The 14,410-nt window shown below is 40.2% G+C and overlaps 1 protein-coding gene and 1 long non-coding RNA gene across 3 annotated transcripts in view; one reads left to right on the top strand and one right to left on the bottom strand.

The window, feature by feature from the left end:
• ANKFN1 (ankyrin repeat and fibronectin type III domain containing 1) overlaps positions 1-14,410 on the top strand; it is a 385,668-nt gene that overhangs the window by 322,636 nt on the left and 48,622 nt on the right. For both annotated transcript variants that reach the window (XM_034640636.1, XM_034640637.1), the window contains exons 10-13: positions 189-296; positions 8,622-8,721; positions 9,031-9,163; positions 9,628-9,744. In XM_034640636.1, coding sequence (XP_034496527.1) covers positions 189-296; positions 8,622-8,721; positions 9,031-9,163; positions 9,628-9,744 — 458 coding nt within the window. The remainder of the gene's footprint in view (positions 1-188; positions 297-8,621; positions 8,722-9,030; positions 9,164-9,627; positions 9,745-14,410) is intronic.
• Positions 1-14,410, bottom strand: part of LOC117795562 — a 31,893-nt gene that overhangs the window by 6,293 nt on the left and 11,190 nt on the right. The window contains exon 2 of the long non-coding RNA XR_004619626.1: positions 3,128-3,213. This is a non-coding gene — a long non-coding RNA (uncharacterized LOC117795562). The remainder of the gene's footprint in view (positions 1-3,127; positions 3,214-14,410) is intronic.

The raw sequence follows: 14,410 nt of genomic DNA, 5'->3' as shown, positions 1-14,410 counted from the left end.
GCTGTTTTGCACAGGGCCCTGAACAATGGCAGCCCCAAACTCTTGGCACTGCCTGCCAGCTGTGCAAGTGCTGGGTGCTTAGCCAGAGTCTGGGGGTGTGAGCAGAACCCAACTCCTGAGGCCATGCCTCAGGGAAGAGGCCTCCCCCACGTTAAAATTTCGTTCTGTTTGTTTCCTTTGTTCAATAGACTGGAAAGACTATGACGACAGAGAGCCCAGACACAGGGGACAGAGTGAAGTTTTGGAAGGTCTGCTGCAGCAGGTCCGAGCCCTCCATCAGCATTATAGTTGCCGGGGTAAGGATAAAAATCTGCACTGAGCCATCAACTAGGTCTCGGTGGCGCCGGTAATGTTAGCAGTTTCCTAACTGGGTCATACCTTCTCATTCATCAGGGAGAGAGAGATATTAATATTTGTACATCTGGAATCACTTTACAGCACTATCTTGCTTTAACCCTTCAGAAGAGACTTCCCTCTCCTTCATTCCCTTGCTCTCTTTCTCTCTCACCCTCTCTCCAATGCAAACAGTTTGAAAAAAAAAAAGCTCAAGAAAAACAGCAGCTGCCAGTAGTTCCTTCCCTTTGAATTGTCCCTTCACAAAACTCCTCAGTGTGCTGGGTCTTTGGGATATTCACCCTCAAACTTCTCAGCCCCAAGGAAAATTCCATGAGCATCCCTGAAGAAGTTTAGCCGATTTTAACAGCAACAAGAAATCTTCATGTATATTTGCAATAAAGCTGGCGATGCAATTTCCCATCCACAGTCTCTTTTTCATCCTCATTTTGGCAATCACCGCTAAGGCTAAGTGACTTGGACCAAGGTCACAATGCCAGGAAAGGACAAAATCAGGATCCTGACCTAGGTTTTCTATCTCTAAGTGCAGTCTTCCTGCCACACCTCATTTTTGTGTCCTGCCCTGAACATCGGGACGGGCACTAGTTGTTGATCTCACCCTAAATTTTAGTCTTCCCCTGTACTACTACTTAGGAGAAAGGAGAGAACACACATCTCTAGACCTAGCCAACTATACCCAGAAAATCTCTGAGAGGCTTTTAAAAACTTCTATCTGGGCTATTCAAACGGGACAGGGTCAGGTTTCTGATCTGTGTAATGATTCGTGGAACAGGCACTTAGTTTTATTTGGAGAATTAAAGCCTCCATAAAGTTTTCATTTTCCATGCTCCTTCACCCATCAGATCCCAACTGCATTGCACTCTCTAGATTCAGGGCACTGCTGGGCCAGCTAGGTAAGAAATCCATCGTTGAGGGGCGCCTGGGTGGCACAGCGGTTAAGCGTCTGCCTTCGGCTCAGGGCGTGATCCAGGCGTTATGGGATCGAGCCCCACATCAGGCTCCTCTGCTATGAGCCTGCTTCTTCCTCTCCCACTCCCCCTGCTTGTATTCCCTCTCTAGCTGGCTGTCTCTATCTCTGTCGAATAAATAAATAAAATCTTTAAAAAAAAAAAAAAAAGAAATCCATGGTTGAAACTAAGAGACGCTAGCTGAGTTTGAACTAGGTATAAAAAATCATACTTGGTATTAGCAAACAGTTGGTCCCAATTACTGTTTAGCTGTAACAACAGAGCTCTTCAGAAATGTTGGCCATAGATAGAAATGAGGACAAGTGTTTGCAAGAAAGTAATATTCTTTTAATGAGTAATTCATTAGAAAATGTAAATGTGCATAGAAGAAGCTGAGAAAGAAACCCAAGTGGGTTTCATTCCTAGATGTGTAGGAAAACTTTACCCATACCATGGCCTTAACAATTCCACACTGACCAACGTATACTCGGTTCTCTGTTATCAGGGCTCATTTAAGCAGGCCAGGCATTATCTAGGCTCCGTTCTCTCCACTGCCTCTCCATCATTCCCCTGCCAGTTGGTTCTTATATGGCAGGGAAAAGTAATAAAGCAACTGAATAGATGATTCCTTGCAATTCATAAGTCATTTCATGTTTGGTATTTACCAGAGGGGGAAAACTAGAACTACTCATGAGAATGGGGGGTTTTCATATTATGAGTATTTAGATGCTCTCCGCATTACTATTAGGTTACTATCTAATAATCAAGGAACAATTATCTAGACAGCCCAATTATTTCAATAGTTTCTATTCAACTTTTATCACGTATATGCTATTCCCCCACAGGAATGTAAATATGCACACAATGTCAGGAAAAATTTAAGTAAGGTACAAGTAGAACTTCCCAAAAAGGATAAGTATTTTTTATATTTAAATGTTCTCTGGACACTTAAACAGTACCCCGAGTGTTTTCGGATTTTTAAGATGCTCGGCTGAAAAGGGGTCTCTGGTCAATAAGTTTGGAAAATATTGCATTATATATCCCTTTCCTGGAAATGTAAAATCGGCATTACAATATTAAAGACTCTAATAAAGAGACATTTTGAATTTGGTTAACCAAGCATTTTCCAAACTTATTTGTAAAGTCACTGTGAAACTTTTTTCACACAGTTAGTGTTCCAAGGCACAGACTTTGGGAAATGCTGACTATTATATGCCAAGTTAAAGGAAATGACCTCATACCAAAAAAAAAGAATGATTTTTAAGATAATTTAACATTACTCTGTCTCAAATGATAAACCAAGGATAATTAGGTATTACATACAGAAAAACTACAAAATTGCTATTTGAAATACTCAACTATACAAGAGGGAGGCAAACCAGAAAAGAGACTCTTACCTACACAGAACAATCTGAGGGTTGCTGGAGGGAGGTGGGTGGGACGATGGGCTAGATGGGGGATGAGTATAAAGGAGGCACTAGTTGTGCCGAGCACTCGGTGTTGAATGTAAGTGAAGAATCACTGAATTCTACCCCTGAAACCAATATTACACTATATGTTAACTAACTAGAATTTAAACAAAACTTGAAACATAAAATAAAATACTCAACTACGTTAAGATCTGTGTGGTTGAGTGCATATACAAATTTTACACTTAGGAAAAAGAATCATTTCAAATCCCAGTTCTATTATTTTCTAGCTGTGGATCCCTGAGAAAAGCATCTGACCTCTCTGAGCCATAGCTTCCCCATCAGAAAAATCAAGATAATAGTATCTACCTTTCAGGATTGTTATGAGGATTAAATTATATAATGCAGAAAACTCACCTGGCATAGTGTAGGCACCTCACAAACTCCAGCTTTCCTTCCGTTGCTCTTCCAGATGAAGAATGGAGACTCTCTTCTTCTCCATCCTAGAATTAAAATGTAATCACTGACTCCATTGTAATGAGCCCAGAGTGCTCAGTAAATACAGAGCATATTCCAGACGCAGAAGTAATAGTAAACAACACTTCTACTACCAAAGCCCTACGTGGGAGATACTAAAACCCACATTAATTTCTGTATTTTGGCTAACAAAGTGGCCATAGTTAATCTGCACGTTCAGTACTGGGATGCAGATTCACTGGAGATGGTGAGCCAGTATATTCACCATAGCAGTGCCCTGTGGGAGTGAATTTACTTATCATCCAATCTTTCGACCGGCAAACATTAATTGAAACACAGCCTACTATGTGTCAGGTGCAAGACATATCAATATGGATAGAATAAACTCCCTATGTGCCAAGCACTTGAAAGCTAAAGAATTACTGTATTCAGAGTCCAGAACACCAACCACTGTTCCAGAGCTCTGAGCTACACAGAGACAGAAGCCAGAACAGAAGCCACTGTATCAGTCAAGATGACCTATATCATGCTGTAGTAACCAAATGACTCCCCAAGTATGTATTTCTCCCACAAGCTATCCATCTACCATTGGTCAGCTGAGGGCTATCCTCTGTGTTATCACCACCCTTTCTCTAGAAATATTTGCTAGCACCCATGGGAGAAGGAAAAGAAACTCTTGAATGTATTATATGGACAGGACTTTGTATGTCACTTACATTCAAAACTCACTGGCCAGAACTGGCCACATGGCTACACCCAACCACGGGGTTCCAAGAAGTGAAATTCTTTCATGTGCCCAGAATGGAGGAGACCTGGAATGTTTAACATTTGCATGGGCCCCTTTCCCAACCAGTAGTAGTAGTAGTTTTCTTTTTTTTTTTCAGTTTAATCTTCATTTTAATTTACATTATGTATGATTATAATGTGAGACTGATCTTAGTGTAAGCAGCTAAGATCATGAATTAGCTGGGTTCAAATTCAGACTGGAAACTTACTAGCCGTGTGACCTTGAGCAATTACCTACCCTCTCTATAACTCGTTTTGCTCACCTGTGAAATGTGGATAAGAATTATCTATACTTGGGGGCGCCTGGGTGGCACAGCGGTTAAGCGTCTGCCTTCGGCTCAGGACGTGATCCCAGCGTTATGGGATCGAGCCCCACATCAGGCTCCTCCGCTGTGAGCCTGCTTCTTCCTCTCCCACTCCCCCTGCTTGTGTTCCCTCTCTTGCTGGCTGTCTCTATCTCTGTCGAATAAACAAAAATTTAAAAAAATCTTAAAAAAAAAAAAAGAATTAATCTATACTTGGGGTGCCTGGGTGGCTCAGTCGGTTAAGCGTCTAACTCTTGGTTTCAGCTCAGGTGATGATCACGCAGTCGTAGGATCGAGCCCTGCATCGGGCTCTGTGCTCAGCTTGCAGTCTGCTTCAGATTCTCTCTCCCTCTCCCACCCGCTTGTGCTCTCTCTCTCAAATAAATAAATAAAATCTTTAAAAAAAAAAAAGAATTATCTATACTTGTCAGCTGATTTTAAAGACTGAATAGGGGCGCCTGGGTGGCACAGCGGTTAAGCGTCTGCCTTCGGCTCAGGGCGTGATCCCGGCGATCTGGGATCGAGCCCCGCATCAGGCTCCTCTGCTGCGAGCCTGCTTCTTCCTCCCCCACTCCCCCCTGCTTGTGTTCTCTCTCTCGCTGGCTGTCTCTATCTCTGTCGAATGAATAAATAAATAAAATCTTTAAAAAAAAAAAAAGACTGAATGACTAAATAAGTACTTAAGAGCTTTATTATTTTAAAAAAGCAATTCCTCCCGTTCTCCATTTTTTATTCCCCAGAGGCTCAATTCTTTTGATTTTTTTTCATATCTCTAAATAACATGTTTATATTGCTAATCCTTGATTTTTTTAACCTGAGGCATTACCTAAGAAAAGATGATTTCTCTTTCTTCCCCTCCCGCTCTTACATGCACATTACAATTGCTGCCCTTCATCCTCCTAATACATCTATATCGTAATTTTAGTAAGATCAATATTTATTGCTTGCATTATAATGATCACTTAATTCTATGATTATTTTCCTTTCCTGGATAACTTTTTGTTCTCCCTGTACTTAACAGTCATCTTTTATTGTATGTTTGCTTGTTTTTCTATGTGGTTATAACTAATTAATCCCCAAGCTATTCTCCAGTTATGTCCATTTTCTCTCAATCCAATCGAATATATTAGTACTGTTTCAACTGCATCTTCTTAGAGAAACCTCTCCGAGCCCTGTGACCTGCTCCCACCTAGACTCGTTGCTGGCTGCCTGTGTATGGCACACAGTCTGCCCTGGGACCTCCTCTCACCACCATATTAAGGACTCTCTGGCCACCCTCCAATATTGGAATGCTTCTTTTTGTATCCCAAGTCTTACTTTCTCTTGGTTAGTCCTTCATTTTGGTAGAGTCCTTACTCTAGTAATGTCCTGAGAGGATTCTTGGGAGCTAACTTTTGGATACACTGAATGTCTAAAAATGCATCTATTCTCCTTCCCACTTATTTAAGGTTTCAGATTAAGTATAGAATTCTTGTTTGAAATAATTTTTCTTTCAGGTTTCAAAGGTGTTGCTTTGTCCTTTTCTAGCTTTCAGTTCTAAGAAGTCTGATGTCATTCTAATTCCAGAGGTTTTATAGGATACCTTTTTTTTTCTTCTCCGGCAGGTTTTTAAGTTTCTTTTTAACTTCAGTACTCTAAAATCTGCTTTGGTATTTTCTTCATGTCTCTGAATAACATGTTTATATTGCTAATTCTTGATTTTTTTTAAATTTGAGGCATCACCTCACTAAGGAAGGATGATTTCCCTTTCTCCCCTCCCCACCTCTTATATGCACATTACAATTCCTATCCCTCACCCTCTTAATATACTGAATAATATAAAAAATGCACTGCCTTAGTGTGGGTATGCTGTCGTCTGTTGTGCTGTGCACCTGGCAAGCCCTTTCAACATGAGAAGCTACACCCTTCAATTATGGGATATATTCTTAAGTTAATTATTTAAGTATTTCTCCCCCTTTTTTTCTCTGCTCCCTCCTACTAGGACTCATAGCCAGATGTCAAACCTCCTAGGTTAGCCTGTTAATGTTTCTTTTTCTCTTCTATTTTCCATCCCCATGTCCTTATGCTCTTTCTCAGAGATTTCAGCAACCTGATTTTCTAAGCCTTCTATTGGGTTTTTCAGTTTTTGATAGTATATTTTTTAATTTCCAGTGCTCTCTTTTATTCTCTGAGTGTTTCTGTTAGAGACTCTTACCCTTTTCACAAGGGTGCAGTGCCTTTGTTTCTCTCTCAGGCTATTAATGATAGGCTTCGTTTCATTTTATAGTTTCTTCTCTCAGCATTGTCTCTCCTGTAAATTGCTCTTTTGTTTATTTGGTTTTGGCCTCTGTCTTTCCTGTTCGATGCTTTTCACATCTGCCTGGTGATACCTGGATGTTCACCAAGATTTAAGAAAAGGAAGCTCAAGAGCTGTTGGGGAGGGCTCTCTATCTATAGGCTTCACTGTGGGGTGATCTGGCAGGGCCTTTTCTTTCAGAAACCAATGAAAGCAAAGTCAGAAGCTTTAAGTGAATTCTTAGTCTGGTCAGAGTCTCCAGAAAAGCTTCTTCCAGTGTCCTTCCTGGAGGGTGTAAGTTTGAATACCAGTGTTCTGAGAGCCTGATGGGGAAATAATATGTATGGAAACTTTCATTTCATCCACCTGTTTTGGGTACAGTACTACCCTCCCACCCCCATTTTTAACTGTACTCCATATCCCCACTCTAGAAACCCATTTTTATGTTTTTCAGAGAATAAGCCACTAGCTTTTATTCTAGAGTGGGGAAGGGGTATTTGTCCAGCTATGCAGGTTACAGGAGGAGATCTAGAAGTCTGACTGCTTTTTAAACAGACTTCAACAAATCCCTCTGATTTTAGCTCCACACTCATCCCCCACTTCCAGCAGTATGTGGTGCCCAAGGGGTGACTCGGGTTACCTCTCAGCCTTCTCCACTGCTGGCTTAGGATTCATCTTTCTCAAGTCTGCTAAATCCATCTGTCCATCTGCTTTCCAGCTACCAAAGTTCACGTGCTTTAGTTTCCTTTCCCATCTCTTTGTCTTTATAGATTTATGTAGTTTCCTTTTTTAAATCTCTTTACTCTGATATTAGTGAAATTTAGAGAGAGAGTAGTATGTAACGAATATGTTCAAAAAGCTGCCTTTAACCGGAAGTCCCAGCAGCATCATTTTCAAGCACGGTGTGACCAGCCAAATTCATGTTCAAGTCAGAAAAAAATGTTTTTGGTTTGTTCTGCCAGGAATAACCATTACCAGTACTAGCTTGAAGCTGTCATGAATGCTTGTGTCAGTCAGCTTATTCCCAACTGTTTCTATAGGATCATAAGCAGAACCACACTGGGCCTCAACCACAGGCTATCTGCCCAGCTTTCCATGCCTAACTGCAGTGATGCAGACCATGTTCTCACCCCAGTGACACATCTGTCCTAAGTCTGGGGATGACCCCAACAACCTCAGCGTCCCTTCATGAGACAGAATGTGAGAACTGAAATCAGTGATCATTGAGCTCAGCTCCATGGAGTACTTATTTGTAAAGATTATCTGGGGAAGTCTGCGAGTTTTATCAGTGAAATGTCCAGGCTGTAAATGGAAGGGATGAAGAGAAGCAATGGATGACTTGCTCACCAAGGAAGCCATGGCACATAGTAGTGTACAGAAAAATATTTGTTCAGTAAATTAATGTCTCGGTTTTTCTGGGTACTGGCTTTTCAATCTTGAGGAATCCATTTTAACCTCTCAATCTCAGTTTCTTCTGAATAATAACGATGACAATCATACCAACGCCTACTATTTTTGTAAGCCAACATATACACTGGAAAAAACTGCCCCAGAATGCTAGCCATGGTTGTACTGAAGTACGTGGAGTTTTGTTCTTTTTATCTATTCTCTAGACTTTCCGTAATGTGCCTATATTAATTGTATAATGAAAAAATTAACGGAATATATAAACTAACAAGAAGAGCTTTGTCAGCATTGAGAAATATATGAATATTAAAGACAGTGGGAGGAGGGCAAAGATTTGATTCCATTTCTTTTTATCCCACATTATAATAAATCACTCATCTGGAAAATATAAACAAAATGCCTAAGTGGTTTCCCCTAGAGTTATAAATGTTACTCATCTCCAGCATTTCTGAGGAGCTGATCATTAATTGAGGTAACCACTGGCAACTCAAGATATAAGAGCTTTTTGTAGGAATGAGCTGAATGAGCTGAATCCCTACATGAAACTGAGGGTAAGTGACACCAAGGGGACAGGGAAGAGGAAGGCAGGGAGGTGGGAAGGAGGTACTGGGAGTGTTGCACTGCCGATGGAATTTACACTGTATTTTTTTCTGTGTTTCAGAAACTTCAAAATTACAAACCACAGGCCGCAAGCAGTCAGTCTCAAGGAGCCTGAAACACCTATTCCATTCCTCAAATAAATTTGTGAAGACCTTAAAACGGTGGGTCCAATGCAGTTTTTCCAAGAAGTCTTAACTTCTCAGGAATCAGCTGGTTTGGATTCTTAGTAGCAACATGATAGAAATTTCCTTTTTGCTATTGAAAGAGTATGAAATTCACTTTTCTCCTGAGAATTTGGGCAAGACAGTAATTTCACTGAGTTCTAGGCTGTGAACACGTGATAGCAGTACTGTGCTCATACGTATATTTTAAATGATCTTTTATCATGACCAAAAATATGTTTTTCCATGAGTCAAGCTTGGTAGAAGAGACACTTGAAGACAATTCTTTATTTTGCTTTTTCTTTTTAGGGGACTCTACATAGCCGTTATATTTTATTACAAAGACAATATGTTAGTCACCAATGAAGATCAAATACCAATTGTTGAAATTGATGACTCTCATACCAGTTCCATTACACAAGATTTTCTGTGGTTCACAAAGGTATACTGAGTTCTGATTTCATTTTCCCCCAGTTTGCACCAATGTTTCTGTGCATAAATCTCTGAGACCTTTGTTGAGGAGTCTCCAGTGATCAAAGTATTGGGGTGGGAGTAAATTATCTCAAAGGTCTTCTTTCAGCCCTGTGCCATAAAAAAATGTCAAAGTAGCATCTACACTACATTTTCAAAGCAAAGAAGCTTGCATTCTGTCAGACTGTGTCTCCACTATTCTGAGTTATGGGATCATTTGGCAAAGACTAAAATGTGTATCTGACTATTTCATTAACATTCAGATCTTTTTCCAATTGGACAGAGATCAAAAAGTTGTTTTGCATGTATCTGAAAATGGACTGGAGAACAAACATCAGGGGTCAGGTTTCCTTTTCCCTGCTTTTTGCTTTGATGCCACAACCTAAATCATGTACTGGCTTGGATGATAATATGACCTCATGACTTCTTTTGCAGCTGTCTTGTATGTGGGAAGATATAAGGTGGTTGAGACAAAGCGTACCTATCTCCATGTCCTCATCCACAGTGCTGCAGACTCGGCAGAAGATGCTCGCAGCAACAGCCCAGCTACAGGTGAGGGGCCAGGTTTCAACCCAGATTCCCAAGGAAATCTTAGAAGAGCTCGGTCAGTTCAGTTACCAAGCCCACCTAGAAAGGAAAAGGATGGGCTCCTTTCTCTTTCAGATTCCTAAGCATATAAAGGTTTCTTACACAGTCTAAGCTGCACATCTGTTCATGTAGGGAAACTGTGCCTTTGGCAATTTCCTGGACAAGGAGCAAGGGTCTCTCTTCAAGAGTCTAGGAGTGACCCCCTAAACAAGAGGTGAGACTTGAGTTCTGGATTTGATATTAATCAGTCAACTCATTTCTCCTTTCTGGGCCTCAGTTTCATCACTTGCAAAATAAGAGGAGTTTGACTCAGTCACAGGACAAACCCTTGCTGCTCTGGCATCCTGTGCATCTAACTAGCGTATAGCAATGGAAAAAGAGACCAGCAGATATTCTGAAGAGTTTCTTCGCTTGATCTTTAGTTAAAGCACAGGAATTTGCATACATTTTTGCTTACTTAAAGAAAAAGAAAGGAAAGAAAGAAAGAAAGAAAGAAAGAAAGAAAGAAAGAAAGAAAAAGAGAAAGAAAGAAAGAAAGAAAGAAAGAAAGAAAGAAAGAAAGAAAGAAAGAAAAAAAGAGAAAGAAAGAAAAAAAATTCTTAGAAGGTTGCCTTTAATCCTGAATTTATTCATCCTTCCATAATATTAACCTAATCAGATCAGGTCCCCAAGCCCTACAAGAATATTTGTAGGTTACAGAGCCCCTCCTAGAAAGGACACTGAATTTTAACCAAGTTCTTCTGGGTTTCCTTTCGTTGTTTTCTGGTATTAGCTGAATTTGTGGTTCTTAGCTACATGGAATTGGAGTCTTTAAGAGGCTACTGAGCCTTTATCAGCGATGGGTATTTACCTACAAAGCTGTCAGTTACATAAACCCCAGAAATACACATAACAGGAATCTATGTAAGCTGTGTTTGGCCAGGCCATACCAGCCAAGGCATAAAAATAGGATCATAACAACAAAAAAATATTTCTGTGGCTCCACCCCCACCGGCAATTACAGGAACTTCATTTCTTGACCCACACAATAATAACAATTCAACCACCTGAAATAGTAACAATTATTGTGTTGCTATTCTAATTCTGAAAGGCAACTCTTACTCCTCCTGTGCTATACTCCATTGCATAAACAGCTTACTGCCTGTGTGCCCAGTGGCCTCAGAGATTTTAGCAAACAATGCTCCCTATTTCAACTCACTCTTGACTACAAAATCTTCTTCAACTCAAGGAAAAGTTCTTGGAGCTGGGCCATGATGACTGTACTGAATTCAGAGTGCCCCTTCCTTTTGTCACTGATCAACTTGAGTTGGAACAAGCCACTGTACCTCAAACTGCTCTTTCCTATGGATAAAAGTTCATTCCCTGGAGGATCCTTGGTACCGTACTTAAGTTCTTTCGCGGGAGACTCAGACACCTTAGTGGACTCTCATTAACCCATCATACAGACTAGACATGCTTGGATCACAAACTGAACAAGCCTAGAATTTCAAACGGGGCTTTTTATTCCTAGAACACTTTCATCTCGTATCAGTAACATGAGAAGGGTCTGGCCGTGACAGCCAGTACAGCTAGATACTGAGGAGCTGAAGAGAAGCCATGATGGCCAGCGTGCCCCCTACTCAACTACTTCCATTGCAGTAGCTCTTGGATTTCCCTGGCCCCCTAATATATTGGCCCCACCACTTTTCATAATTTATCAACCCCCTTCTGATGTCATTTCCTTCTTTGCCCAGCTTAGATTCCTTGGCCCATCCTAATCACTCCCTTGAAAATATTCTAAATTCCTGGCCACTGTCTCCCCCCATATTATTTACTTGGAAAAAAATCCAAGCCTGGATGAATCCAACATGTTTACACTGGAGTATTTGCCACTGTGGCATAGTGAAGTCACCAAAAAAGGGGGCTGACTGTTTCTTTGTTAAATTCATGGCTACAGTTCTCACATTAAGTTACTTGGTGATCACATGCCATTTCTCTACTAATTTCACTTTCCCAAACTATAAGGCAAGTATTTAAAACCTTCTCCATTCTCTTGCACCCCTATCCCTTCCCCACACTCTCCAACCCCATACCAGGTGATGACTTCACTGTATAATTCATTAAGAAAATAAATGGGAATTCTTTTCCCACTACCAAGTTGCAAAGCCTCCTGGCATTAACCCCTTTCTTTTTTCATTGCTCCTATTACAATAGCATTGGTTGGATAAATAAATGTATTTGTCTGTCCAACCCCTGTACCCCAAAGATTACACCAGGGGTACTCTAGCTTATTTAAAAAAAAAGGATCACAGAAATATACCTCATGCCATAGTCACCACCTAGATAGTTCACCAGCCCTGCATGGTGACCAGTGCCTCACAGTACTCAGTAAATAGTTACCCTTTACAGTGCCCATCAAAGGCCAGAGCACTGCTATGCATTACCTCTCTGTTTCACATTTCTGTTTGCCTGCTTACATAACAGCAGTCTTCTTCATTTTTTCTTTTCTTTCTTTCTTTTTTTTTTTTTTTTTTGGTAGGACCTATTGCCCAAACCATTTGCTGATCTTTAGGATGAAAATGTCTAAAAATAGTGAAGCCACCTTTTATTTTTAGGCAGAGTGACAGGCACAGAAACATATTTCACAAGAGGAGAAAAACTGAATTTTGGGAAAGTGCTACTTAATATTTTAGGTCTCTTTGCTAATCTAACATTTTTATGATGTTAAGAGGAAAGTAAAAATGCATTCTTAAATAGATTGATTGGCATCAGCCATACATAAATCCTGTGGACCTACCTCTGGTATATTTCACTGTACTATCCTCCCCTTTCCAGCATCACTACCGCTACCTGATTACTCCAGTTACATCGAAAGACTCCACGTCATGCTCTTGCTTCCAGTATTATATATACTGGAATGTATATATTCCAATACACCCTCCAATCCATTCTCCACACTTCTCCCAGAGTAGCCAATAAAAGATTCTGACCATGTCACACTCTGACTCTTGCTCTTTCAAGAATGGCTCAGACATTTTATCCCCACCGTCACCATCTTTCTCCTGTTTCCATCACACACTGACTTACCTTCATCACAGTGCATACCAACCATTGTGCACCAGGTGTCTTATCTTGCAATTTCTGCTCTATAGTGAGGTCCTTTAATACATAATAATAAGTAACAATTACAAAACAACTTTCAGTTATTTCACAGAATACATGCCAAGCACTGTGATAAGTGCTTTACAAACTATATCTCACTTAACCTCCACCACACCCTAATGAGAAAGTAGTATTACTGATATTCAATTCACAGCTGATAAAACTGAGGCTTAGAAAGGTGATGTAACCTGCCCAGGGTTGCACTAACAGGAAGTAGCAGAGTCTGGATGCCAATCCAGATCTATGTAACTCTAAAGCCTACGTTTCTTCCAGTACTTCATCATCGTATTATGTGTTCATTTACCAAAAGCAGATGAAAATTTTAAATAGGAGAAATTATCCACATTTAGCTTTAAAAGTAATCTATTCTGCATCATTTGGAGCTGATTTAGGAGAAGTGGTCTTAGATTTTATTTGAAAGAAGGTAAAGTATGAACTGATTAATTGATTAATATGACCTAAGCAGGAGGAAAGACAATTATCTGCCAGTATTTGGAGTAAAAAAAAATAATAAGAGGAGAAAACCCATAAGTGGCCAAGACCCCACACTGTCTTTCTCACCCTTAGAAAAATGACAGAGTCCCCAGGAGGCAGAAGTGTACATTGCTCTTACACTGAGGAGTATCTGAAATACTTACCCGCAAAATACAGTAATGATCTGACTCTGTAGATTGGGTTACATTAAACTTTCCCCTTCCATAGCTTTTAGAAATTAGCGTGAGTGAGTAAAAGCCAGGTAACAACTTATGAATAATATGTCTTTTTCATTTTTCAGGAAGGGAGATAAAGTTTTCCTCATAATTTTACTCTCCTTTTCCAAGCCTTTGTATCTCTACTCCGGGTTTCCTTCAACTTTCCATGTCATCCCAAGTTGAATAAAGGTGTCTAAATAGTATGCTTATCTGTCTAAGGCTTATTGATAGTCCTGTGGTTTGTTCTGATTATAACCTAGATGCATTCCTGTGAGTCATCAGGTGGCTTTTATTCCTCTTTAACTTGTAGGATCCTCAGGGTTCCCAGATCTCCCAATCTTGATTTCACAGCATGAAAGGTATTAAGGTGGTTTGGTTTTTCTTTAGGTCCTAAAGAATCCCAAATTTGCCCTCTTGGAATATGGTTGCAGTTTATTTTCACAAGTATATTCTGCTTTGAAACTGGGCTCTCCCCAGAGCTAGTTCTCCAACCCAATTTGATGTCAATGAAGAATTTCAGGAATACTTTTAGTGCTTTCTTATTCAAACTATTGGTCAACATATCCAAAGATGATGGTGAAACCACTGATGATAATTCTGCTTAAATGCAATGACCACCACATTCAATGTCTCCCCACCAGCTTTGGTCCAAAATAAATCATATTTTCCAGTGTCCTAATGATAAAATGTTAATTCAGTCAACAAAGACTTAACTGAGCTATTTATATGTGCCAGGCACTGTGCAAGTAACCCAGAGACACAGAAATGAAACAACCATGAGCTTATGACATGTACAT

The sequence above is a fragment of the Ailuropoda melanoleuca genome, chromosome 13, assembly GCF_002007445.2.
Source record: "Ailuropoda melanoleuca isolate Jingjing chromosome 13, ASM200744v2, whole genome shotgun sequence".
NCBI lineage: Eukaryota > Metazoa > Chordata > Mammalia > Carnivora > Ursidae > Ailuropoda > Ailuropoda melanoleuca.
Note: the sequence above shows the minus strand (reverse complement) of the source record. Positions and strands in the feature narration are given on the sequence as shown.